The sequence below is a fragment of the Peromyscus maniculatus genome, chromosome X (genome assembly GCF_049852395.1).
Source record: "Peromyscus maniculatus bairdii isolate BWxNUB_F1_BW_parent chromosome X, HU_Pman_BW_mat_3.1, whole genome shotgun sequence".
Taxonomy (NCBI): domain Eukaryota; kingdom Metazoa; phylum Chordata; class Mammalia; order Rodentia; family Cricetidae; genus Peromyscus; species Peromyscus maniculatus.
The window spans coordinates 57,227,290-57,251,770 of record NC_134875.1 but is presented as its reverse complement, the minus strand read 5'-3'; the positions used below and the strand labels follow the sequence as shown (position 1 = coordinate 57,251,770).

At 43.5% G+C, this 24,481-nt stretch overlaps 1 protein-coding gene across 14 annotated transcripts in view; it reads right to left on the bottom strand.

The window, feature by feature from the left end:
• Positions 1-17,358: 17,358 nt before the first annotated feature.
• The window catches only part of LOC102925557 (nuclear RNA export factor 2), a 29,966-nt gene continuing 22,843 nt past the window's right edge, over positions 17,359-24,481 (bottom strand). For all 14 annotated transcript variants that reach the window (XR_013048272.1, XR_013048273.1, XM_076562775.1 and 11 more), the window contains 2 exons: positions 17,729-17,789; positions 17,359-17,607 (listed from right to left, as the gene is read on the bottom strand). Coding sequence is in view for 12 of the 14 variants with exons in the window: in XM_076562775.1 (XP_076418890.1) it covers positions 17,572-17,607; positions 17,729-17,789 (97 nt within the window). In the remaining 2 variants the exon portion in view is untranslated. The remainder of the gene's footprint in view (positions 17,608-17,728; positions 17,790-24,481) is intronic.

Genomic DNA, 24,481 nt, shown 5'->3' with positions numbered 1-24,481 from the left:
GATCCCGTCCCTGGATGCCCTGCCCAGCTGCAAGATCATCCCGAGTCTGGGCAGCAACGGGATGTTGGAGATTGGTGTGCAGCAGCCTGAAGCTCACGCAGGCTCTGCCCCCGAAAGTGCTGTCCAGCCACACAATCACTCTGACTCTGAGCAACTGCAGGATATCTGAGGTGAAGAATGGTTCGTTTTTCAGGATTGGGCCTCCTCAAAAAACCTAGGGCCTGCAGGGTGATGAGCAGCAGCCTGGAGCCCATGCAGATTCTGCCCCTAAACTCACTGCCAAGCCCCAATATCACCCTGACTCTGAGCAACCGAAGGATGTCTGAGATGGAGAATGGTTCATTTCCTGAATTGGGCCTTCTCAAAAAAAAATCTCCATGCTCCATGCTGCCGCCAGAGGCCACAATGCTGTCCAGACTACAGCCAGGCAGTGCTGGCGTAGGTGGTCTAGGCTGCCACCACAGGCTGTGTTGATGCCCAAGGGCCTTGCTGCTATTGGAGAACAAGTGAATGTCTGTGGTCCGTTTTCCTGTTGGGGGTCATGGCGATGTTAATGGTCTATATTCCCACTGGAGGCCATGTTGATGTCTGTGGTCTGTGCTGGCCCCTGAGGCCATGTTAGTGTTTGTAGTCTGAGATGCTGCCAGGGGCCATGTTGATGTCCCTCCTCCATGATGGCTCTGGGGTCCATGCTGATGTCCATAGTTGGTGTTACTACTAGGAGCCATGTTGGTGTCAGTGGTCTGTGTTGCTGCTGGAGGCCATGTCAGTGTCGGTGTTCTATCCTGTCAACAGAGAACATGTGCATGTCTGTGGCCTAGGCTGCTGCCTGAGGCCATGTTTATGTCTGTGGTCCATGGTGCCACAAGAGGCCTTGTTGGTGCCACCTGAGACCATGTTGATGTTCTTGGCCCATACTACCACCAGAGGACAAGTGGATGTCCATGGCCTGGGCTGCTACCTAAGGCCACGTTGGTTGTCTATGGTCTGCTCTGCCACACGGGGGAGTCATGCCGGTGTTTGGGTCTGTGCTGCTGCCTGAGGCTATGTGGACATCTATGATCCGTACTGCCACCAGAGATCATGTGGATGTCTATGATGATGGGTTACTGTAGGAGACAATGCTGATGTCTGTGGCCTCTGAAGCGACTGGAGGCCATGTTGATGTCTGTGAGCTGTATTTTGTCCAGAGGTCATGATGAAGTCTATTGTAGCATGAACCTTAAAGGGTCTTATTAATAAAATCAAACCTGAGGCCAGGTATTGGGGTGAATGCTGGAAGATCAGAGAAGCAGAACAAGCCACAGCCACCTCACCTCGCCAGTTCCTCAGTTGGTCCTGTTTCCTCAGACTGGAAGCCTCTGTGTCTTCCTCCAGAATGTATCTCAGCTGAACTGCTGCTCAAAAGCCTAAAAGCTTAACCAGCTAGTCCCTGGTCCTCACACCTTATATACCTTTCTGCTTTCTGCCATCACTTCCTGGGATTAAAGGTGTGAGTCACCATGCCTGGCTGTTTCCAGTATGGCTTTAAACTCACAGAGATCCAGGTGGATCTCTGCCTCTGGAATGCTAGGATTAAAGGCGTGTGCTACCACTGCCTAACATCTATGTTTAATATTGTGGCAGTCCTGTTCTCTGACCCCAGATAAGTTTATTAGGGTGCACAATATTTTGGGGAACACAATACCACCACAGTCTATGGTCCATGATATGGTCCAGTGACCAAGTGGATGTCTGTGGTCCATGCAGTTGTTGGAAGTCATGATCCATGCTGCCATTGGCTGTTGGCGACAATGAAACATCTGTTGCAGTAGTATAGATGACTGCAGACTCTTAATTGAGAATGAAACATTGCAGGCTTTTGTAACAACCTCTCCCCCCACCAAAGAAAAAAGAAACACTCTAGACAGGAAGCCACTGAGGAGAGTCCTTAAAAATTGTGATGAAGATGCTGAAGAGTAGCTCTTCACAGTTTTTGGCTTCTGGCAGGGGGTTGGGAAAGGACTCAGTTATCTTTAAGGGGCTGGCCACTGAGAGTTTGACAATGCTCCAATAAGTGTAGGGGCAACACAAATTGTAGTTGATATATTTTATTTCTTTCTTCACTTGTTATTTGTTGGTGGGGTGAGGGGTGCATAAGAGTGGGAGGGTAGACCTGGGAGGAATGGAAAGTGAGTGTGTTTGGGATGCATTATATGAAATCCCCAAATAATCAATAAAAATATTATGTTGGAAAAAGTAGTAGTGCTGTTTTTGACATAATTTATACATACTATGCAAATGCTTGTCTAGCAAATGACATTTTAAACAAAGAAGGAAAAGTACAAACAGTGCCACTTACTACTATTACTATTATTACTATTATTCTTTCATCTGCTGCTGTAGGAAAGGTTATTAGGAAATAAACAAGATATCAAGCTTGATTGCAATGTGTAGAACATACCACCTATAATCTAGATACTTTGGCTAACTGAGCTCTCCATATTTCCACAGAGGTACAAGACACAGTGCCCTGAATTCTCCATCCTGGTGTATCTGGCAAAACTAGTCTGAGAAATTGACATTGGAGAGTCCCTGCTTCATGTCTTGGATTTCTGCTTTTTGTGGCCCCGTTCTGTGTCCACCAGCAGCACCCTGGACATGACATATGTGATGACAATACAAAGGCACTGCGCAAACACAAAGTTGAACACCAGCAGTCATGCCTAAAGGTCCATCTCAGCAAAATTCATCCTGGATTATGTTACCAGTGTCAGTACAGGTTTCAGCAGCTCCTCAAGGACCATGCAAGCTCCCCTGCCTTAATATGTGTTATTTATTATTAATATTATATTGATGCACATTCATTCACTTGATATTAACAACAAAAGGTCGAGCTATTTATTTAGATGTGTTTAACAACAAAAGGACGAGCTATTTATTTAGATGTGAAGGCAGAATTCTTCTAAAAATGTGCAGTTGACTTCTGTGTATGATGTTATTCTTTATCTGTTTTGTGTACTATTAGAGCTCATTTAGCGTTTTATCACTCATAATATCATTAGGTATGTTTTCAAACATTGAATTGGAATTTACATTATGTTGTAATTCAATTGTGGGCGATTTCTCTGTTAAGAGATGTAGAAATATTAACCCAATATCTGCAATGTTAATGACAACTATTTTCTCTGAGCTTCTTTTATATTTTATACTTTCAAATTTGACTATATAGATATTAAGACAAAATCTTGATAAATAAATAAGAAGGAAGGATGGTGATTAAGGAGAAGTCCTCAGCAATGTATCTAGGCTCCTTGACTCATTGTAGACAACAGAGCAAAAAATACTGGTACTTTGTGATCGCAGGTTTTAAGTTCTAAGCACTCATTTATGAGGCTCCTACCCTGGGAAAATTTGCTTTAACATATCAAGATACTTTTCATTGTTGACATTATTCAGATCAGAACACAGGAGTTATGGGAAGTTAAAAAAAAAAGTTTGGGCAAGTATCTCAGTGGTAGAGTGCTTGTCTAGTATACACAAAACTCTGCATTCAATTCCCAGCACCCAAAGAGTGAAAAAAGAAGTTGAAGCAAATTTTCCCATCCAACAACTGAGGAATGCAGAGATCCATGGCTAGGCCCTGGGTGGAGCTCTGGGAGTCTAATTAGCAAGAAAGAGGAGGGTTTATATGATTGAGAATTGTTGAAACCAAGGTTGGATAAAGCACAGGGACAAATAGCCAAACAAATGGAAACACATGAACTATGAACCAATGGCTGAGGGGCCCCCAACTGGATCAGGCCCTCTGAATAGGTGAGACAGTTGATTGGCTTGATCTGTTTGGGAGGCATCCAGGCAGTGGGACCTGATCCTGTGCTCATTGCATGAGTTGGCTGTTTGAAACCTGTTGGCTTGAAAACAGAGTGCATTTGAATGCAGGGACGCTTGGCTCAGTCTGGGAGGAGGGAACTGGACCTGCCTGGACTGAGTCTACCAGGTTGATCTCAGTTCTCGGGGGAGGCTTTGCCCTGGAGGAGGTGGGAATGGAGGGTGTGCTGGGGGGAAGGGGATGGGGACAGGAGGGGGGAGAACAAGGGAATCCGTGGCTGATATGTGGAATTGAATTGTATTGTAAAATAAAATAATGTATCTTGAACACCTATAAAGTGTAGTGAGTAGCTGTTCCAGCTTTGACCTTGAAGTACTGCCCCTAGTGTGGCAACAAGTAACTGCCACATCTGACTATGACCTGCCCCTAGGGCGTGCCAGAGACGAGACCCCTTAAGACCTGAGAGACATACATGCTTGCTTTCTTGGCTCCTCATGATCCTGGATGCTGGATTGCAGACCAAGTCAGAGTTCTCCAGAGAACCACCCTGAACTGTACCTCATCTCTCCCAGGTCCTGTAACTGACCCCTTATTGGCTGTAAATTACCTCTGAAATAAGCCTCTTTTAATTACCAGATAAACTACATGGGATTGCCTCATCAATTGCCACTATATCTGGCGCCCATGTGAGGCAAATTCCATCCCCTCCTGGGGACCCCTCACTTCACAAACACACAGAGAAAGGGGGCTCTGGGCCACCCTTGGCCCACTTGCCGGGCCACCTGCCTGCCCCATCACATGTACGTGTCTTTTATGACTGTACTTTTAGGTCTTATTTCTGACAGATACAGTGTTTGTTTTATTTGAAACTCAGAATAAGCTAAGCAGCACTAGTATTGGTCATCTCTGTGTTGTGAGATGAACTGAGGAAGTTTGGAAAAGAAAAAATAAATTTAATTTTTTTAGATGGTTTCCAGGCCCCTTATTTCCCTTATAGTTTCCAGCTAAGCCTTTAAAGGGGGTCATAAATGAAAACAAAATTGTATCTGTGTCCATGCTGAACAAGAATAGGACCTTGAATGAGTTCCTTTTCCTGGAATGGCCTTACCACTAACACTAGAAGACACTAAACACAAAAAGAGTAGGACATAGCCTTTAAAATGAGATACTTGTGAATTTGATCTAGACAGCCACAGAGCAGTGGTGGGTTTCATGGTCTTATGTAATCTATTATCCTTCTCAGAGTCTCGTTAACTCTGTAAAATAAGTATGTATTGTATCTATGATAAAGAAAACCCACCAAAACTCCATTTTGTTCTAAATAGGAATTGGAACAGTATCTGCCCCTTTGAGCTCTTGGGAGAAATTGAATGATGACATTAAAAGCATTCAGAGCCTAGCTTGGCATCTTTTACCGAGTATTATATATTTTCATCATTCACTGTGATTATTATTACACCGTGAAGCCGTTCAAAAGGTGAGTCATATGGGTGAGGTTTGCATTGCCAGGCAATGGAATTATTCTGTCTGTGCTGCTGCAATCACTGTCTGGAACAGACTGGATGGCATACAGATTAAAGGAAGAGCATAGAGAGCCGTTTAGCAGACTCTGATAATATCATTTAATATGAAATAGATGTGGCATTTGCTTACCAGTGCATTTGAATGCTTGATTCAAGAAATGGGACAGGTACAGCTATAAAGTTTTTTTTTTTTTGACAAAACCAGACCTCAATGCTTTCCCATGTCAAATGATTTAAGATTAAAATACAAAGAGGACAAGATAGCATAAAACATGGACATTCTAAAAAATGTCCATGTAGCATGCACATAATATATCAGCATGCACATAATATACGCACATATTCAAGCAACCAAAAAACAAGAGAGTGAAACAGCAAAATGTTCTTACTTTCCTCAGTTATGGTGAGATACTTCCATCTTTGTAACCAACTGCATTTCAATCATTTGGTAAAATGGTATACACTAGATTTATGAAAAAAAAGCCTTCAGTCCCTAAAAATCATTGTTATTCATCAGACAGAGTAAACATATGAATGCTATAGAAAGGTATAAAATGAAGTTGCAAGTGCTTAGTACTTAGGATAATAAACTTGGCAAATGCTTTGAATCCACCCCCTGAATTGCACATTGTCTTTCCTTTACCTACTGATGTAACTTGGAAGTAGAATGAAGTGTTCATATTTTGCTTTATGTTTACACTATGAATAAAAGCATCCCCAGATAGTTTATATTATATATAAAATTTCATACTGTAGGGGCTCTGAACCACCACTTAATGATTTAATATTGCACTTTCAGATTTATATATAATTTGATTTTTAGGTTTAGGGTATTTTTTTTCTCTGCTATAAATATCCCCTGTAAGAATGAACCATGATATATTTTCTTAATTCTAAATAGCTATTACGTTAAGTGTAAAGTTGGGGTGGGCACACCATAGTAAGTGTATAGAGGTCAGAGGACAACTTGGAGGAGTTATTTTCTTCCACCATGTGGGCCGTAGGAATCAAACTCAGGTCATTAGAGTTCCATAAACCATTGACTCATTTATCATTTTATTTTTTAATTCTCTCTTTCTGTCTCTGTGTCTGTCTCTGTTTCTCTCTCTCTGTGTAGTATGTATGTGTATAGTATGTATGTGTACGTGCACACATGCATGTGTGTTAGGGTTTCTATTGCTACAATGAAACACCATGACCAAAAAGCAAATTGAGGAGGAAAGGGTTTGTTTGGCTTACACTTCCACATTGCTGTTCATCATTGAAGGAAGTCAGGACAGGAATTCAAACAGGGCAGGAACCTGGAGGTAGGAGCTGAAGCAGAGGCCATGAAGGAGTGCTGCCTACTAGCTTGCTTCCCATGCTTGCTCAGTCTGCTTTCTTATAGAACCAAGACTACCTGCCCAGCGATGGCACTCCCCATCATGGGCTGGGCCCTCCCCTATTGATCACTAATTGAGAAAATGCCTTGCAGTTGAATCTCATGGAGGTATTTCCTCAACGCCTTCTTCTTTGATGACTCTAGCTTCTATCAAGTTGACACAAAACCAGCCAGTAGTATGTGTGTGTGTGTGTCTGTTTGTCTGCCTCTCTGTCTGTGTGTCTGTGTAGTATGTATGTGTGTGCAATCAGCCGGGTGTGCTTGTGCAGAGTCCAGAGGAAGATAACGGGCGTATTGCTCTGCACTTTATTTCCTTGAGAAAGGATCTCTTCACTGACCTGGAGCTGGTTTTCTGATTGGCTGGTGGCCAGCAATCTAGGGCAATCCTCTTGTCTCTAATTCTTCAGCCACTACTGCGGTTATAAAGAAGCACAACTGCCCCCAGTATTACTTATATGGATGCTGGAGCTTTGAACTCAGATCTGCATACCTTCAAAGCAAGTGCTCTTACCCGCTGAGCTATCTCCCCAGCCCTATGCTGTTTGTTTGTTTTTGACAACTGTTGCTGAAGATTTGGATTTTCACTAGTGTTTCTTTCAAGAATAATATTAGAATTAACACTGTTACAGATGAGTCCACTTACTCAACATGTAGAGATTCTTAAGTTTCTTGCTATTCCAAGTGCCACCTAAAAATTAACAATTTAAGCATCATTGCATGGTGTTTTGGTTGGGATTTTCCAGAGAAGCAAATCGACAAGAAGCACATGTGTGTGCATTCATACAATTGTGTAGTTTAAGGAATCTGCTTAGACAATAGTAGAACCTCATCAAAATCTATAGGGAAGGTTGGCTGGGCAAAGGTCCACCCAAGAACTGCATCTGCAATCTGAAGGCAGCCTGCTGGCAGAATTCTAAACAGAAGTCAGCCAGGCTTTTCCTCTCTGACAGCCTTTAATTGGTGGATTGGCTCACCTATATTATCGAGGCCTAGTGATTTAAATGCTAATCTCATCTGAAAATACCCTTGTAGAAAGAGTTAAAGTGTTTGATCAAATATCTTATTAATGTATCTCACCCAATCTGACATACAAAACCATCAGGCTTAGATCCTATTACAAATGTAGGTTTTAAAAGACCATGCCACTCACCCCCTCCAAACCCCAGAAACCATGCATTCTTACCACATGACCACATTTCTTTGACACAGGTTAAGGTTCTAAGAAGCCCTGGACGTTTTCTCTCCATCTTATCTTTTTTGTTGTTGTTGTTATTTGTCCATTATTCACATTGCCTGTGTTTGCCTCCTTCCCAGCCCAGCAACTCCATGTTTAATAGGAATGTTATTTTTTAAGCTTCAGTAGTATCACTGGGTCTTAGTGAGTATGGGGAGTATAAGAAATAAGCACACACTCCTCTCCGTTACAGAGGAAAGTCGGCTGCATCTTTTGTCCTGTACAGTGGAGTTGGGGTAGTGTTCTCACCCACTGACGAGTCGTGCCTCTGTTGCACTCTGCCATATCCTTTTGTAATCACATCAGATATTCATCGGTCCTGGGGGTCCTTCTTAGCCCCTTACCCCAGAAGCTCCAGAAAGGTGACTGTGGGTCTTTAGGATAGGACACTGGAGTAGAAAGGCAGGAGCTCTTCCTAGGCCCCAAGGCCAGAGCCACTGCAGGGTGAATTCCATCTCCTGCCTCTTCATACAGTGTAGGGTGGCAGTGAAATCCCGAGTCATATGTATTGTTTGACAGGGGTACACTCATGTCAAGGACCCCGGTGTCTCAGACCTGTGGGACTGGAGAAGACTTCCAGGACGGCAAAGCCTTCATCTGGTCTGAATGTGGCTATGAATAGTGTGTGCATAAAATGTAGCTTTCTTCCCCCCCCCCCATGCTTTCAGCCTGGAGACTGTTAACTTGTAGAATGTTCCTAGTGAAATTAGCTAGTCCTGCCTCCTTGTTCAATTGTATACAATAACTCTCCTTCCTTGTTTATCTTAATGCAATAACCCTGCCTCCCGGTTAAACTATACATAATAAACACACCGAGTTTCTGGAGTGCTGAGATTTATCCATCAGTGATCCAAGTCCAGCCAGTCACAGCTTTTCACTGTCCATGTCCGTCCTTGCTTTGTTCTCTCACTGCCTCTAGTCAGGGTTTTGTGATCCAAGCCATGTACGGACACAGCATACAGATGTTTACTAACCATCTGTTCCTCCCCTTTCCTCCAATGACCCAGGGAGTGGAGAGGTCACAGCCATCACTGAATTAGTTCCAGCTTCTTGTGGAACTTATGTGACCTCTGCAGAGCCCTACAGAGCCCCTTACTAAAGAAGAGGAAGGCCTCATTGCAATAGTTAGTTTGTTCTCAAAATCAAACAGAGCTTACGGGGGTGGAAAGGAGGAAGGGCCAGGGAGTTCAGCCTGATTAGGGGGAGAACACTGGGGCCTTCCAGAACAGGCAGGACCTTGAGATAACTGGCTGGACACTCCAGGGTCTATAGCCTTCTAGATAGGACTGCTGGAAGATTATGAATATGCTTTGTTGTGATGCTACAGGAGCTCCCAGGAAATCATTGTGAGATGAAAGCCTTTCGAAATCAAAGACATACTTGCCTGCAAGTGCATCCTCCTAACCTTATATGATTGCTTACATTTTGGATGGAAGCTAGAGTACCAGGACGGAGATACCATTTTCTTCTCCGTTAAGAGTGGATAGTGTCAACCCTTGCATGTTTGAAGTTTGTGCTCTTGGATGTGATCACCGAGGAGACAAAGCGTTCACATCCAGCCACCAGCTTTCTACAGAACAGGGCTTACAGGGCAGTGGCATCACAAGGTCAGGGTACAGAGGTAATTTCTGTCATCACTCTGGGAATGATCTCTTAACGCCTTCTATGAAATCAAACAGGACAAACTGAACCCACATTTCCAAAAGTAGCAGCTGTATAGTACGGAGTGGGGCATCAAGCAGCTGTCCCAGGAATGAGAGTATCAGGTAAGAAACAAAATGTGGGAAGAAATGGTTGAGACTGGAAATTAGTACATGGGGGCCTAGAGTATTTTCAGGACATTCACACATCATCTGGAGATTCCAGCTAGAAAGGGACATCATAAAGGCACTTCCCCAGAGTTCCCCTAGTTGTTTCTGGAGTTCCTTCCACACGGAGATTCCTAGGCCACGATGAAGCAGGGACTAGTCCACGTTTACCCTCACATGAAACCCCTGTAAAACATGTCCCCCGTTCAAGCTGTCTATGACCTTGATGCCCTTGTATGTGGTGAGCCGGAAGGTACTGAGGTCACATAGAGGAAGTATTTTCTTGGAACTATTCCCATGTGAATTTCATAACCCATAGCCCCACCAACCCTCACACTCTCATGAACTAGTGTGTTCTCAAGCCCAGAAAAATGAACAGAGAAACTATAACTGGACCTTCCGGGCTATGGCTGCTATTTGCTGCTTTCAAATGACTCCACATTCACACAATCAGTATGTAAACCAACAATGTTGTGCCAGCTAGTTTTATGTCAATTTAAAACAAGCTAGAGTCATTTTGGAAGAGGAAACCTCAATTGGAGAAATGTACTCATCCAATTGGCCTTCGGGGATATTTTCTTGGTTGATGACATGGGAGTGCCCTGGGCTGGGGTGCCATAAGAAATCAAGCTGAGCTGGGTGGTGGTGGTGCAAGCCTTTAATTCCAGCACTCAGGAGGCAGAGGCAGTTGGATCTCTGTGAGTTCAAGGCCAGCCTGGGCTACAGAGTGAGTTCCAAGAAAGGCACAAAGCTACACAGAGTAACCCTGTCTTGGGAAAAAAAAAAAAAGAAAAAGAAATCAAGCTGAGCAAGCCATAAGGAGGCAAGCCAGTAAGGAGCACTTTTCCATGGTCTCAGCTTCAATTCTTGCTTCAATATTCCTGCCCTTACTTATAGATTGTGATGTGGAAGTGCAAACCAGATAAGCCCATTCTTTGCCAAGTGGCTTTGGTTATGATGTTTTATCCAGCAATAAACTATAACCAAGACAAAAATGTCTGGAATGAGAAAAATGACCAGTTAAAATCCTACAAAAATGTACAGAGTAAGTAGTGGTTACATACAGATTCATTTCAATAACTGGTACAATGGAAATGAAATGGGTATTAAAGGGTACAACCTATATTTTGATTCAATTTATATGAAATATATGCACACATGAATGTATGTATAGGATAAGAATGTTTCATACAGCACTAAGAAATATGTATGTATGCATATTGATGTGCTTGTACAGGGCTGGAGAGCTGGCTCAGCTGGCTCAACATTTTTTTTTTTTTTTTTTTTTTTTTTTTTTTTTTTTTGGTTTTTCGAGACAGGGTTTCTCTGTGTAGCTTTGCGCCTTTTCCTGGAACTCACTTGGTAGCCCAGGCTGGCCTCGAACTCACAGAGATCCGCCTGCCTCTGCCTCCCAAGTGCTGGGATTAAAGGCGTGCGCCACCAACGCCCGGCCCTGGCTCAACATTTAAGAACACTTGCTGATCTTCCAGAAGACCTGGGTTCAATTCCCAGTACCCCACGGCTCACAACTACTCATAACTCTAGTCCCAGGAGATCCTATGCCCTCTTCTGGATTCTTTGGGCATTGCACATGTGTGGTACATAGGCATACATGTAGGCAAAACACCCATATTCATAAAATAAAAATAAAGGAAAAGAAAACAGTACACAGAAATATCTGTTGTACACCTATCCCACTATCCACCTTCCTAGGTGGATATTATGTTATGTATGTTATGTCATTAAATGCTTCCAAGCAATATATATATATATATATATATCACAGAGAGTGACAGAGATATATATATAGAGAGAGAACACAAGAGCACCCAAACAAATTGAACTGTGGGAATTGATAGAAAGGCAAATGGAATTGATTAGGTCATGCCATGGATTCCATGGTCACTGAAGGGACGTCTAGCAGCTCCGAGACCCTGAATTAAGCTCAATAATGTGATTGCTCCATCTCATGTGAGATCATCGTCATTTCTTACAAGACGACTAACAAATGTGCAATGGGGTTCTGTTCTCTACTTTGTATGACTGAGAACTGAGTTACGGAAACTTGTGTCTGACCACTGAGTTCTTACATGTAAGAACAAAGTTGGCATTATTCTCTATGCAATAAAACTATCCCCTCAGCTCATATTTTCTTGAAATTTATGCTCCATCACATAACTATGTAAACTCACATAAAATCTGAAAAGTGTTAACTAGTGGGTAATTACACCAAACACAATAAAGTACAAGCATAACTTGTCAACATGTAGGACTGCATCTGTCATAATTTACAGGCCTGTAACTGGAAAACTCTGTACCACTATTAATTGAATTTCAGAAAGTGTGCCTGTTTATTGTTTAAAGCACAAGTATTACAGAAATGGAGGAAATCCATGAGGCAGGAAACAAATTTTGCACACCTGCCTAGAATTTGCCTAGAGGCAATTTCTAATTGCCTCCTGTTTGGAAGGAGTCTGCTGGGAGATCCACCTCAACTCCCCTCCCCCATCTCTTTCCCCAAACCCGCCCCTTCAAAGCCCGCCAAACACAGCTTCTCCCCCAGAGAGGCTCAAGACCACTCCCACAGAGTATATAAGCTGCATCCCAGAAAGCAGACACATGGTTCTTCCAGTCTCTCATCCCTGTCTCCTCTCTGAGGGGCTGGGGAATCACCTGGGAACGCTTTACTTATTAAACCTGGACTTTTCCTCATTTGGTCTGATTGTGTTTGCTGCATAGGCAGAGAGGCTTCAGGGTGCAAAGTCTTATCTGGAGGTTCCACCGAGGTGGGGTCTGATTTTTCCCCACTGGCCCAGGGCTGCGTGGTAGGAAAACACCCCTTTCCCCAATACCTGCTCTCCACCAGCCTAAAATCAACTCTTGACTGGGTAAGTTGCCCTTTCCAAGTCCTTGCCTAGGAGGCCCAGGGCCTTTTTGTTTTTTTTTTTGGGTGTCTTGCCAAAGATTCAGCCACGCCACGCCCCTGACCTGTTCCAGAGCACAGGGCTGCCTTTGCTCCACCTGACCCATTCTGGAGCAAAGGGCTGCCTTTGTTCCGTGGGACCCCATCTCCAGAAGATGTTCTGTTGAAGGGAATTTCCCACATACACCCATTTTTTAACTCAAGACTTACCACAGTGGATTTATTGAGCTAGGCTTCGGGTCCCCAGCATAGATTTGAGAAATAGCACTTGCCATTTGAAGCCTGATCTCCAAATGCCCCTGCAGGGTCTATTCAAATTGGGGCTACAGAACTGCCCTACATCCATGGTTTTTGGGTTCTACAGGGGTCAATGTCTCATAGCACCTGTCCATTCACTGCTGGAGACACTGACCCCTCCCCCACTTCCCCCAAACTCTACCTGCCCAACCCCCTCCTCCAGGGCCACAAATCTAAGACCAAATTCCTCCTCCTTACCCTTCTTCCTGTCCCCCTCCCCCCACTGCTCACCCCTATCTCCCAGTGCCTCAACATACACACTGGTCTAACGTCCCCAAATCTTCCCCCGGTTTCTTCTTATATTCTGTCTCACCAGATTCCTGCCTTTCCACCTCTTTCATTTCTCAGTCAGTGCCAGATATTGGAAAAATTTTAAAAAGGCTGAAGCGTATGCCCAAACTACCTTACAGGAATTGGTGAAAATGGCTTTTAAAGTTTTTAATGCTCGAGAATGATAGCCGAGTCAACCCAACAGACAAGGCTGCAACAGAATACGTTCTAAGCCCAAGCCTTAGCAGCTACTCTGAGGCCACCAGGGCCCCCACAAGGGGTACAAGGGAAGTCTGCACACAAGGCTCCATCTTGCTGGAGCTCAGCCCAAGTCAACTTTGCAAAAACTTGCTTCAAATGTGGCAAGGAGGGTCACTGGTCACGGTATTGCCCTGACCCCCAGCTGCCCAGGAGGCCATGCCCTGTCTGCCGACAGCCTGGGCACTGGAAATCAGAATGCCCCTGTGCAGGCTTGTCCTCTATGCCATGCCATGGAGGCCCAACCTCACCAACTCTGGCAACTGAGAACTCACAAGCTTGGTGGAGAACTGACATGGCCTAGACCTGCTGACTCCCATTGCCCTCTCTGAGCCTAGGGTGACCCTGCAGGTAATGAACAAGTAAGCCCATTGACTTTCTTTTGGACATGGGAGCTACCTATTCTGTTTTGACATCTCACTCGGGTCCTACAGTTCCCTCACCAATTTCTGTCACGGGGGGTGGATGGGATCCCTTCCTTCCCACTTAAGACCCTGACACTTCCCTGCATTCTTGCAGGGCGATTCTTCTCACACTCATTTTTTTGGTCGGTTATACCTGCTTGCCCTGCACCTCTGCTTGGTTGCAATGTTCTTAGCCTTTTGGGGGCCACACTCACCTTGGCCCCCACACTCTTCTGAGTATTTCACAGGTCCATTCACAGGGGCCCTCCAGATATGTCAGCCTCTGCACCAGCTTCGAGGACACCAACCAGGTGAGGATTGGCAGGTGGACTTCACTCACATGCCCACACCTAAAGAACTCTGTTACCTCATAACTATGGTTGACACCTTTATCCTCAGGAAAGTTTGAGAAGGCCAATGGACTCACCAAACAGCTCGCCAAGCTCTCCATTGAACTCAGGTTATCTTGGCCCTCCCTTCTCCCCATTGCCCTTACCCGACTCCAGGCCACCCCACGCTCTCCTACAGGTTTGAGCCCTTTTGAGCTTCTTTATGGAAGGCCCTTACTCCTCAATCACCTCCTCCCAGCCCAAACTCCCCCACTGGCTGGATACTTCCCCTACTTTTCTCTTGTGAGGTTCCTTCTCCATTCATGGTGATCCTCACCACCCCCTCAGTTGCCAAGCTCCTGGGACATCCATGCTGGCACCATCTCTCCAGGCTCAAGCGGGCACCTATTCAGGATACATGGTCTGTCCAACAGCTGGGGCCCTCTATGCTCCACTTGTCTGAGATACCCCAATAAAGGGCCTATCTGCTCTTCTGCTCTGTACAGTACAACTAGGGCAGAGGTTAATAATCTATTTTTTTCCTAGAAACTTGCCTTCTCTGCTTCCTTAAGAAAAAGATGCCTGAGGTCTCCAGGATGACAATTAACTGGATGATCCTCCCTTCACACCTCCTGCTGAATGTGAGCCCACCAACTCCAGACTCCTCTTCCCCACATAGTCCCATGCCTGCAGGAAGTAGTCAGAGTTGAACTGGTACCCCTATACCCAAAGAGTCTGGAATGTTTGAGTGGGAGCTCCACCACAACCTCTGGTATAGATTACCCAGGGTCCGGGTCAGACATTACGTTCAGTGTGGGACATCTGAGGGGAAAAAAAATCTATGTACACTATGCTCTTATGTCTGTTAACTTCATTCAGCTAAGACAAATTTTATCTACATAGCTACAGCTCCGTCAGATATTCGGGGCAGGTATAAATCTAGATACACCAAGCTCTTTGTCTGTCTACTTTATTTCTCTGGGATGAAATCCTTCCTGCATAGCTTCAGTTTCATCCTGAGACTCAGTTCTCTTTTGTCCTCTCTTTTACTGCCCTCTCATAGTCCTGCTATCAACTAAGCTCTTATGTTTCCAGTCTCATCTTCATCCTCTGTTTCCTCGCCCTCCATCTCTACTTGCTCTCTACTCCTGGCACTGGTGAACTCTCCAAGAGTTCTGCCTTAGCATCTATAAAACCTCTGTGTTCTTCTCTCCTCCATGGTCATGCCATTCTGTCTGGCTCCACAAAAAATGCCTGTCCTCCTTCCCCTGGCCATGCTGTTCTCTGCCTCCTCAGGAATGTTGTTCCACCCTACCTTCCACCTTGATATGTAAAAACCTCTTTTGTTCTCATTCAATTGCTATGGAGAGCCTCAAGGTAAGGGGATGGTCTGAGCTTCATTAGCACAAGAAACAAAGCTATGCATCTCCAGCCAGCTTGTCTCTTAGGCTCAAAGGAGGAGTTACTTACCTAGAAGTTCAGCAGGTCTGAGGAACTGAATTATTTGCCAAATGGTCTGGGAATATTTGGGCATGCAAGAATTTCATAGCAAAAGACAGCTGAAATATTAAAAGCTGGATAACACCAAATACTCATAATAAATGGCTTGCCTTTTGACAGACCCTTGGCCAGTCAAACTATAGCTTTAATATACAGCTGAATCTCTATAATATGTTCTTGTGGCTCGCCACACCCTGGCACTCTGGAATCCCTATACCCAAAGAATTCGAATGTTTGGAAGGAGTCTGGTGGAAGATCCACCTCAACTCCCCTCTCCCCTTTCCCTAAACCTGCCCCTTCAAAGCCTGCCAAATACAGCTTTTCCCCCCAGAGAGGCTCAAGACCACTCCCACAGGGTATATAAGCAGCATCCCAGAAGGCAGACATGGTTCTTCCAGTCTCTCATCCCTGTCTTCTCTCTGAGGGGCTGGGGAATCACCCAGGAAGCTTTACCTATTAAACATGGGCTTTTCCTGATTCAGTCTGATTCAGTTTGCTGCACTGGCAGAGAGGCCTTCAGGGTGCAAAAAAACTTATCACCTCTCTCTGTGAAAGGTCTCACAGAACTGTCCAAAAAGTGAGAGGGTGTGCTCTGTTTTTTGATAGTGAAAGCCAATGTCTGAAGGCCCTCCCTCAAGAACATGGACATGAAGCACATGCTTCTACAGATAGGATCACCTTCCTTATCTCCAGCAGGGGCTAATTTTTATTACACTCCTTATATAGCTCCTTCAGAATGCAGGGAGGCAGAAAGACAAGAAGGAAACATGGAGAGAGCTGTAAAAAGACCCACTTGCCACCCACCTGCATATAAATCAAAACTTATCATGGTGCAGTGTAGCAGGCATTCTTGGGACTGCCAGACCCCAAATCATGACACAGAGACTTAATATTAGTTAGTTATGAATGCCCAACCTTACTTTATGCCTGTCCCACTAGCTCTTATAACTTATTTTAGCCTGTTTCTCTTCATCTGTTTTGTCTTGGGGTTTTTTACCTTTCTTTCACTCTGTGTGTCCTATTCCATGTCTGTCTGTCTGGCAGCTGACTGGCTGGCTGACTCCGGGTGTCTCCCTGTCTTTCTCCCTCCTCTCATTCTTTCTCTCTCCCTTCTTATTCTCTCTGTCCACCAGCCCCACCTATCCCTCTACTGCCTAGCTATTGGCCATTCAGCTTTTATTAGACCAATGAGGTGCCTAAGGTGGGCAAAGCAATACATCTTTACCTTGTTAAATACAGCATAAAGAAATATAGCACCTATTTGTCTAGTTAAAGTAATATTCTATAACAGTGCAGACTGTGAAAACATTCAAATGCCCAGAAAGGAGATGTGAAATGTGTACCCTCTTTACAACTTTCTCTCCTCCACAGCCTCACTAGCCTGGAGGCACCCCTTTGAAACCCAGGTCACATGAGGCTTCTACAGGCCTCCAAGTAGAGGATTTGTCAGAGTCCCTGGATTCCCCAGCCTAATCACTGCAAGTAGCACGTACTATTTGTATGTGGATTTATTCCAAAGTTTCCACTGAAAGTAGTAGAAGTTTGGGAATGAAGGTCTTTTTCATCCTGGTACCTCTGGCTCTTGGCTGAGGCAGGAGTAAAGCAATTCAGGACACAATGTGCAAAGTAAAGTAATGATTTATTATGAAAACAGACATTTTTGGAGGAAAACAAAAAACTTGCCCCCGGGGGTGGCTGTGTTACCTGGCTTGCATGGTAACTTTGGATTTTGGTCAACCAGGCCTCTGATCCCAAGCATGAGAGAAGACAGAAACAAACAGAAATAATGCGGATGAGATGGAATATCATATCCACAGGACCTCCTTAGCACATTTATTCGAAGAAGTCCTTAGGGATCTTGCCCTCATTCTGCAGGGAAAGAGTTAGGATGTCAGAAGAGACTTGAATTTGATCCCCAGGCTACCTAGACTACATCTTGCTGAAGCCCCAGAGCCATCCATCTTTTACCCACTTGATACCCAGACCTCACCTGAAGAATAGTGAAGATCTCAGCAGCTTTGTTGTAGTCCCAGCTATTGTCTTCAAGGCACCTGGAGTGACAGAAATAACATGATCAGCACAATAGACTCAGAAAATGCCTTTGACAAAATCCAACCTTGCTTCCTGAGAAATGCCCTATTTAGAATAGAAATCAAGGGAACATGTATCAGCATAGTAAAGGCTTTACACAATAACCTTATAGCCAACATCATACTTAACAGAGAAAAAAATCAAGGCATTCTCACTAATATCAGTGGACTAAGACAAGGATGTCCACTCTTTCCACCTCTTTTCAATACAGTGCTTGAAGTCTTACCTAGATAAGAGAAAGCAGTAAAGGAGATACAATTAGAAAAGGAAAAGTGTCTCCTTATTTGTAGATGATATGATTCTATATTTAAGGGTATACCCTAATGATTCAGCCACAACATTTTATTTTAGAATTAATAAATACTGTCAGCAAAGAGGCAAGATACCAAACCAACATTCTTAGGCTTTCAACATACCAATGACAAATATACTGCGAAAGAAATTATGGAAATAATTCCATTGATAACAGCCTCAAAAATAACTTAGAACGTACCTAGTCAGGGAAGTGAAATACCTGTACAACAAAAACTTAAGAACACAAGCTGGGTGGTGGTGGTGGTGGTGGTGGTGGTGGTGGTGGTGGTGGTGGTGGTGGTGCACGCCTTTAATCCCAGCACTTGGGAGGCAGAGGCAGGTGGATCTCTGTGAGTTCCAGGAAAGGCACAAAGCTACACAGAGAAATCCTGTCTCGAAAAACCAAACCAAACCAAAACAACAACAACAACAAAAAACACTACAGAAAAAAAGAGGAAGCAATTAGATGTAAAGACCTCCTATACTTATAGATCATAAAAATAGCATTGTGAAATATCTATTCTACAAACAATCTACAAATTCAATATAATCCCAATAAAACGTGCAACTCTATTCTTTACAGAAATAGGAAAGCAATCCCAAAATTCATATGGAAACACAAAAGCCCCTGCATAGCCAAACCAATTCTGAGCACTAAGAATACTGCTGGAGGTATTACCATACTTGACTTCAAGTTATAGTAAAAGAATCACCATAATAAAAATTATCAGGGTATTGGCACAGATATAAACCCATACAACTACAGCCACTTGATGTTTGCCAAAGGTAAAAAATACTGATGGTGAAAAGATTACTTTCTTTAACAAATGATTAAAATCCAGAAAAAACTGCATATCTACCTATAGGAGAATAAAACCAGATTTTTCTCTCTCACTCTACACAAAAATCAACTCCAAAGGGATGAAGGACCTCATCATATAACTGGAAATTCTATACCTTCTAGAAGAAAAAGCAGCTGCATACTAGAGGGTATAGGTATGGGTAAGGACTTTCTGAATGGGACTCCAGTAGTTCACCAACCATTGACAAATGGAACTTCGTAAAATTAAAAATTTCTGCAGAGAAAGAAAACTGCCAAATGAGTGAAGAGGTTGCCTATAGAAAAGGAGAAAATATTTGTAAGCTATGTAACTGACAAAGGATTAGTAACAAAAATATACAAAGAATAAAAACAACAAACAACAAAAACAAAACCTGATCATCAAGAAAACAACCCAATCCCAATAAAAAAAATAGAAAGTTCTCAAAATAAGAAATATTAAGAAATATTAATGGCTAATGAATACTTTAAAAAGTGTTCCAATATCATTATCTGTCAGGGAATGCAAATTAAAACTACTTTGAGGTTCCATTTCTTCTCAGCAAAAATGATCATTATGAAAAAATAATCAAATGACAGCAGTTGAGGTTGTAGGGAAAGGGAAGTTTTATTCATTCACTGTTAGTGAGATTGTAGACTGGTGTAGACACCATAGAAATCAGTGTGGACATTTCTCACAAAATTAAAAATGTAAATTATGCATGTTCCAGCTGTACTACCTCTAAGCAAATCAAAGAACTCTATACCCTACAACAGAGATACCTGTCCATGCATGTTCATAACAGCTCTATTCACAATAGCTGGGAAATAGAATCATCCTGGATGTGTCCATCTACTGATAATGAAAATGTGGTACATACACACAACAGCAAATTGGATGTATAAGACTGATGTGACCCAGGCCCAGAAAGACAAAATCTGTATGTTTTCTTTCCTAAGTTTGAATTTAGATTTCTGTAGTTAATTTTGAGTGCCTGTAGAGACCAGAAAGACTAAAAGGAGCCATGCAGGGACACAGAATGGGGAGAGATTGTAAAACACAAGGGATATGAAAGTGGAAAGGAATACTGGCTATGAAAAGGCTTAAATGAGGTTGAGGTAGGGGTATGGGAGAAATACAGGCAGGAAATTAATGAAAACTAAGGATACAAGGGGAAAACTCCGAACTCTACTATTTTATAAACTAAAAATATAATTAAAAATCTTTGTTTTTTAAATTTTCTATATTGATTTATTATTTTATGTATATGATTATTTTGCCTGCATGTATGCATGTACATTATGTGCATGCCTGGCGACTAAGGAGTCTGGAAGATGGCATCTGATTCCCTGGATTAGAGTTACAGATAGTTGTTAAGCACCATGTGTGAAGGGCTCTAGCAGGCCTGAGCATGACAAACATGGTACCGCCAAGTTTTGCCTTTTGCCTTTCTCCTCCTTGCTAAACTCTTAGATTGCATTCCTAAAGCTAGCCACCAAGGTCTATTCCCTTATTTGGCCCCTCACTCGTTCTTGAGACTGATCACCAAGGTCCACCTATCAAAACATCAAGGTCCAGCAATCAAAATTCATTATTTTGACTAACCTAATTAAAACACTCAATCAGAACTTACCAACACATTCTAGCTCAATCTAACACAGCCTTTTCCCTCTTAAAGTCAACACTTGCAAAGCTATTTCTGCCTGACTCAGATTCAGTCACCTTGTCCCTTTGCCTTGCTTAATAAAGGATCTCTTTGTGTTTAGTTTGTGCTTGGAAATTGGTGTTTGGGTATGGTCTGTGCCTAATCCGGGTCATGAGGGTAGCACCCTGCAGTACTCAGGCCCCTTCAGTGTGGGTGCTGGGAACTAAACCTATGTCCTCTGGATGAGGACTTCAACATGCCACAAGTGCTCTTAACCACTGAGTCCCTGATTTAAAAATTGAAGCTAAAACACAAATATAAACCACACCCTTCATGGATAGTGTTGTGTAGTAGTTTCCTACAAGATTAAAACCTTTCATTTTGGAGGGAAGCTCATTAAGACACAAAGTTACAAGGGAAGCAAAACAATGGGATGTTTTAAGAGAAGGTGACCTTGTGGACCCCATCACGCCAGTCCATGCTAGAAGCATGTCTATTGTGGTTGTCCTTGTACAGCTCATGTTTAGGCAGTCATGTTGGTGAGACTTTCTAGTATAGCCTCTGACATTCCTGACACAATGTCACACAACAAACTCCTCATTCTGTTTGCTCTTATAATCTGTCTGCCCCTTCTTCTGCAATGATCCCTGATCCTCACGTGCAGGCAACTAAGGGATGCTGAGAAAGGGAGAAATAGTCTTCTCCAGGGAAAAGCACACCAACTGGTTATGCCATATCCAATGGCCAGCCTGGGAAAATAAACACTGAAGTAACACTACACAGAATGAGCAGGTTGTATTTATGTATTTAAGAATACACACACACACACACACACACACACACACACACACGCATGCACGCATGCACGCACACACACACATTCTCACATGCACACACAGCAACACCAACCACTAATGAAAAGGAATTTCAGGAATTTAAAGAGAGCAAGGGGTGGTATATGAGACAATTTGGAGGGAAGAAAGGGAAGGAGGAAAGCATGTAATTATATTACAAGCTCAAAAACTAAGTAATTTTTAAAAATGTGAAACATTTCATAAACAATTCAATAGCTTCAGAATGTCACAAAAACTGACTAGATTTACCAGCCCCCTTGGTTCCCAAGCAGTAAGGACTGCTAAGAGATACTTTCTGAGCTGCCTAGAAGATACGCAGTCTAGGAAGACACTCAGTCTAGCTGAGTAGCCTGGAAGAAGCTGAGACGAGCCAAGCTGCCTAGAAGAAGCCCCCACTTACAAGGACACTCTTCAGCATCTCAAGCCGCTTACAGATTGTGCAGTACACTCTAGGTTTTCTGCTTTTGTGAACTGACACCTATGTTGCCATGGGTTTTGATGACGCAGCTGTCTTTGAGTCTTTCATGCTGAGTAACCCCTCACCCATATTCCTGTTTAAACAATGCCAATAAAACTCACGGTTTTACCAACTTGGACTTTGGTGGTATCAGTACTTTGGTCTGTCATCAGTTCCCTGCCTGGGGTGAGTAGACATTTGTTTACAGCTCCTCAGGAATAGCGTCACACAACAGGTAGCTCCTCCCTGAAGTCATAGGTGCTAGGTGCACAATATCTCCTATGAGTTGTTCACCAGAGACATCTTAGAGGCACTCAAAAGAATACAGACTACCTAAAACATTCTGCTATACTCATAGATCAGTGTTGTGCTCAGCTGTCATCAGAGAAGAGTAATTACAGAGACCCACAACTGGACAGTGTGCAGAGGCAGAGACCTTGGAACACTTGGCCCTAAATGGGAGGTATTCATGAAATATCTCCCCCTTAGGGGCTCAGGGAACCCTGTGGAAGAGGAAGTGGAAAGATTGTAAGAGCCAGAGGGGATAGAAAACACCCAGGAAACAAGGCCTTCTAAACCCAGCAGAGCCAATACACATTTGAACTCACAGAGACTGGCGGTACACACAGGGCCTGCTCGGGTCTAGGCCTGATGGGGTTCCAGCGCTAAGAGGGAAGGGAACACAAGCCCACATCCCTAACCCAGAGGTTATCTCCATTTGACAGTCACTAGCAAAGGAGTCTCCCTGAGTACAGAACCACTCTTAAGGCCAGGCTCCGTGCCCAGCAGTAGGGAGCCAACACAAAACAAACTCAGTGGCATGTTTGGAGGTTCTTTGTCTCATCATGTTTTGTCAGGGCCTCTCTTTTTATTCTTTGTTGTTTTTTGTTTTAACTTTACAGGTCTTTTGCATATATAGTATATTAGGGTTTCCAGTTTTGTGTTTTTGTGGGATTTCTGTGTGTGTCTCTGCATCCACATGTGTTTGTGCTTTTTCAAACTTTGGCTCGTTTTCTTCTGTTGTTCTGTCCTATTCTGGCTTCTTTTTTTTCTTATTATTATCATTACTATTATTATTTAGGTGCCTGTTTATATTCTAAGGAGAGAGAGAGAGAGAGAGAGAGAGAGAGGGAACTGGTGTGTACTTGAGTGGTTGGGGAAGTGGGGAGAATCTGGGAAGAGTTGGGGGAGGGGAAACCATGATCAGAATATAGTCTATGAAAAAAAATTATATTTTCAATAAAAAAAGAAGAATACAGGCTATCACCATTGCTCTTGGTTGCACACCATAAACAGATGGTAAGGACGTACTGCTGAAGATACCATACATTTTGGTTACAAGACACAGAGAAATGAAGATGGATTGCAACAGAAAACTCCCTCCTGGCTGGCTAGCATTCGTACTGCCAGAAGGTGCAATGTAGACTGTGGGAGGAGAAAACCAGTCAATGGCCTCACCTAGCTGTAGACCATATGTTCTACACTATCAGTCTGCCAGATAAGATAGGCCCAACTGTACAATTGTGGCATGGCTACTTGGGGGATGAAGAACTGCTTTGTGACTGGGTTTGAGGTACACTCATGTGAGGGAATACATATCTGATACTGTAAACCTAGTCAAAAGCTTATGGTTGAAGAGAACATAGGCCCAAGGGGAGAATACATTACTGTTATTTTCCTTACATGTTGTCCAACTACCTTTTAAGCATTTTTTATACTCTAACTAATATGGCTCTCAGCCTGGGGCAAAGAGTAATTAATGGTTTAGGCTTGTCTGGTTAAAATGATGAGCATAAGGGACAGATGAGCATTCAACCTTAAACAGGGCCTCAATATCAACTTTCTGTCCATTTCCCAAGCCCAGAGCACATCCCAGAAAGTTTAAGAATGGAAGGGTGAAAAAAAGTATCATGAAATACTGTGTGCTGTTTTTTTTTTTTTTTTTGTAAAGATTTATTTATTTATTATGTATACAGTGTTCTGTCTGCATGTATGCCTGTAGGCCAGAAGAGGGCACCAGATCTCATTACAGATGGTTGTGAGCCACCCTGTGGTTGCTGGGAATTGAAGGAATTGAACTCAGGACCTGTGGAAGAACAGTTAGTGCTCTCAACCTCTGAGCCATCTCTCCATGAGGCTGGGCGGTGGTGGCGCACGCTTTTAATCCCAGCACTCGGGAGGCAGAGCCAGGCAGATCTCTGTGAGTTTGAGGCCAGCCTGGGCTACCAAGTGAGTTCCAGGAAAGGCACAAAGCTACACAGAGAAACCCTGTCTCCAAAAACCAAAAACCAAAACCAAAACCAAACCAAAAAAAACCACCTTTGGTTGGGGATTTAGCTCAGTGGTAGAGTGTTTGCCTAGCAAGCACAAGGCCCTGGGTTTGGTCCTTAGCTCCGGGGGGTGGGGTGGGGCGGGTGTTATCTTTAGAGTGGATAGTTTTATGTCAACCTGCCACAAGCTAAAGTCATCTGAGAGAAGGGAAGCTCAATCAAGAAAATGTCTCCACAAGACTGTGCTGCAGGCAAGTCTGTGGGGGCATTTTCTTCATTAGTGATCGGTAGGGAAGGCCTAGTCCACTGTG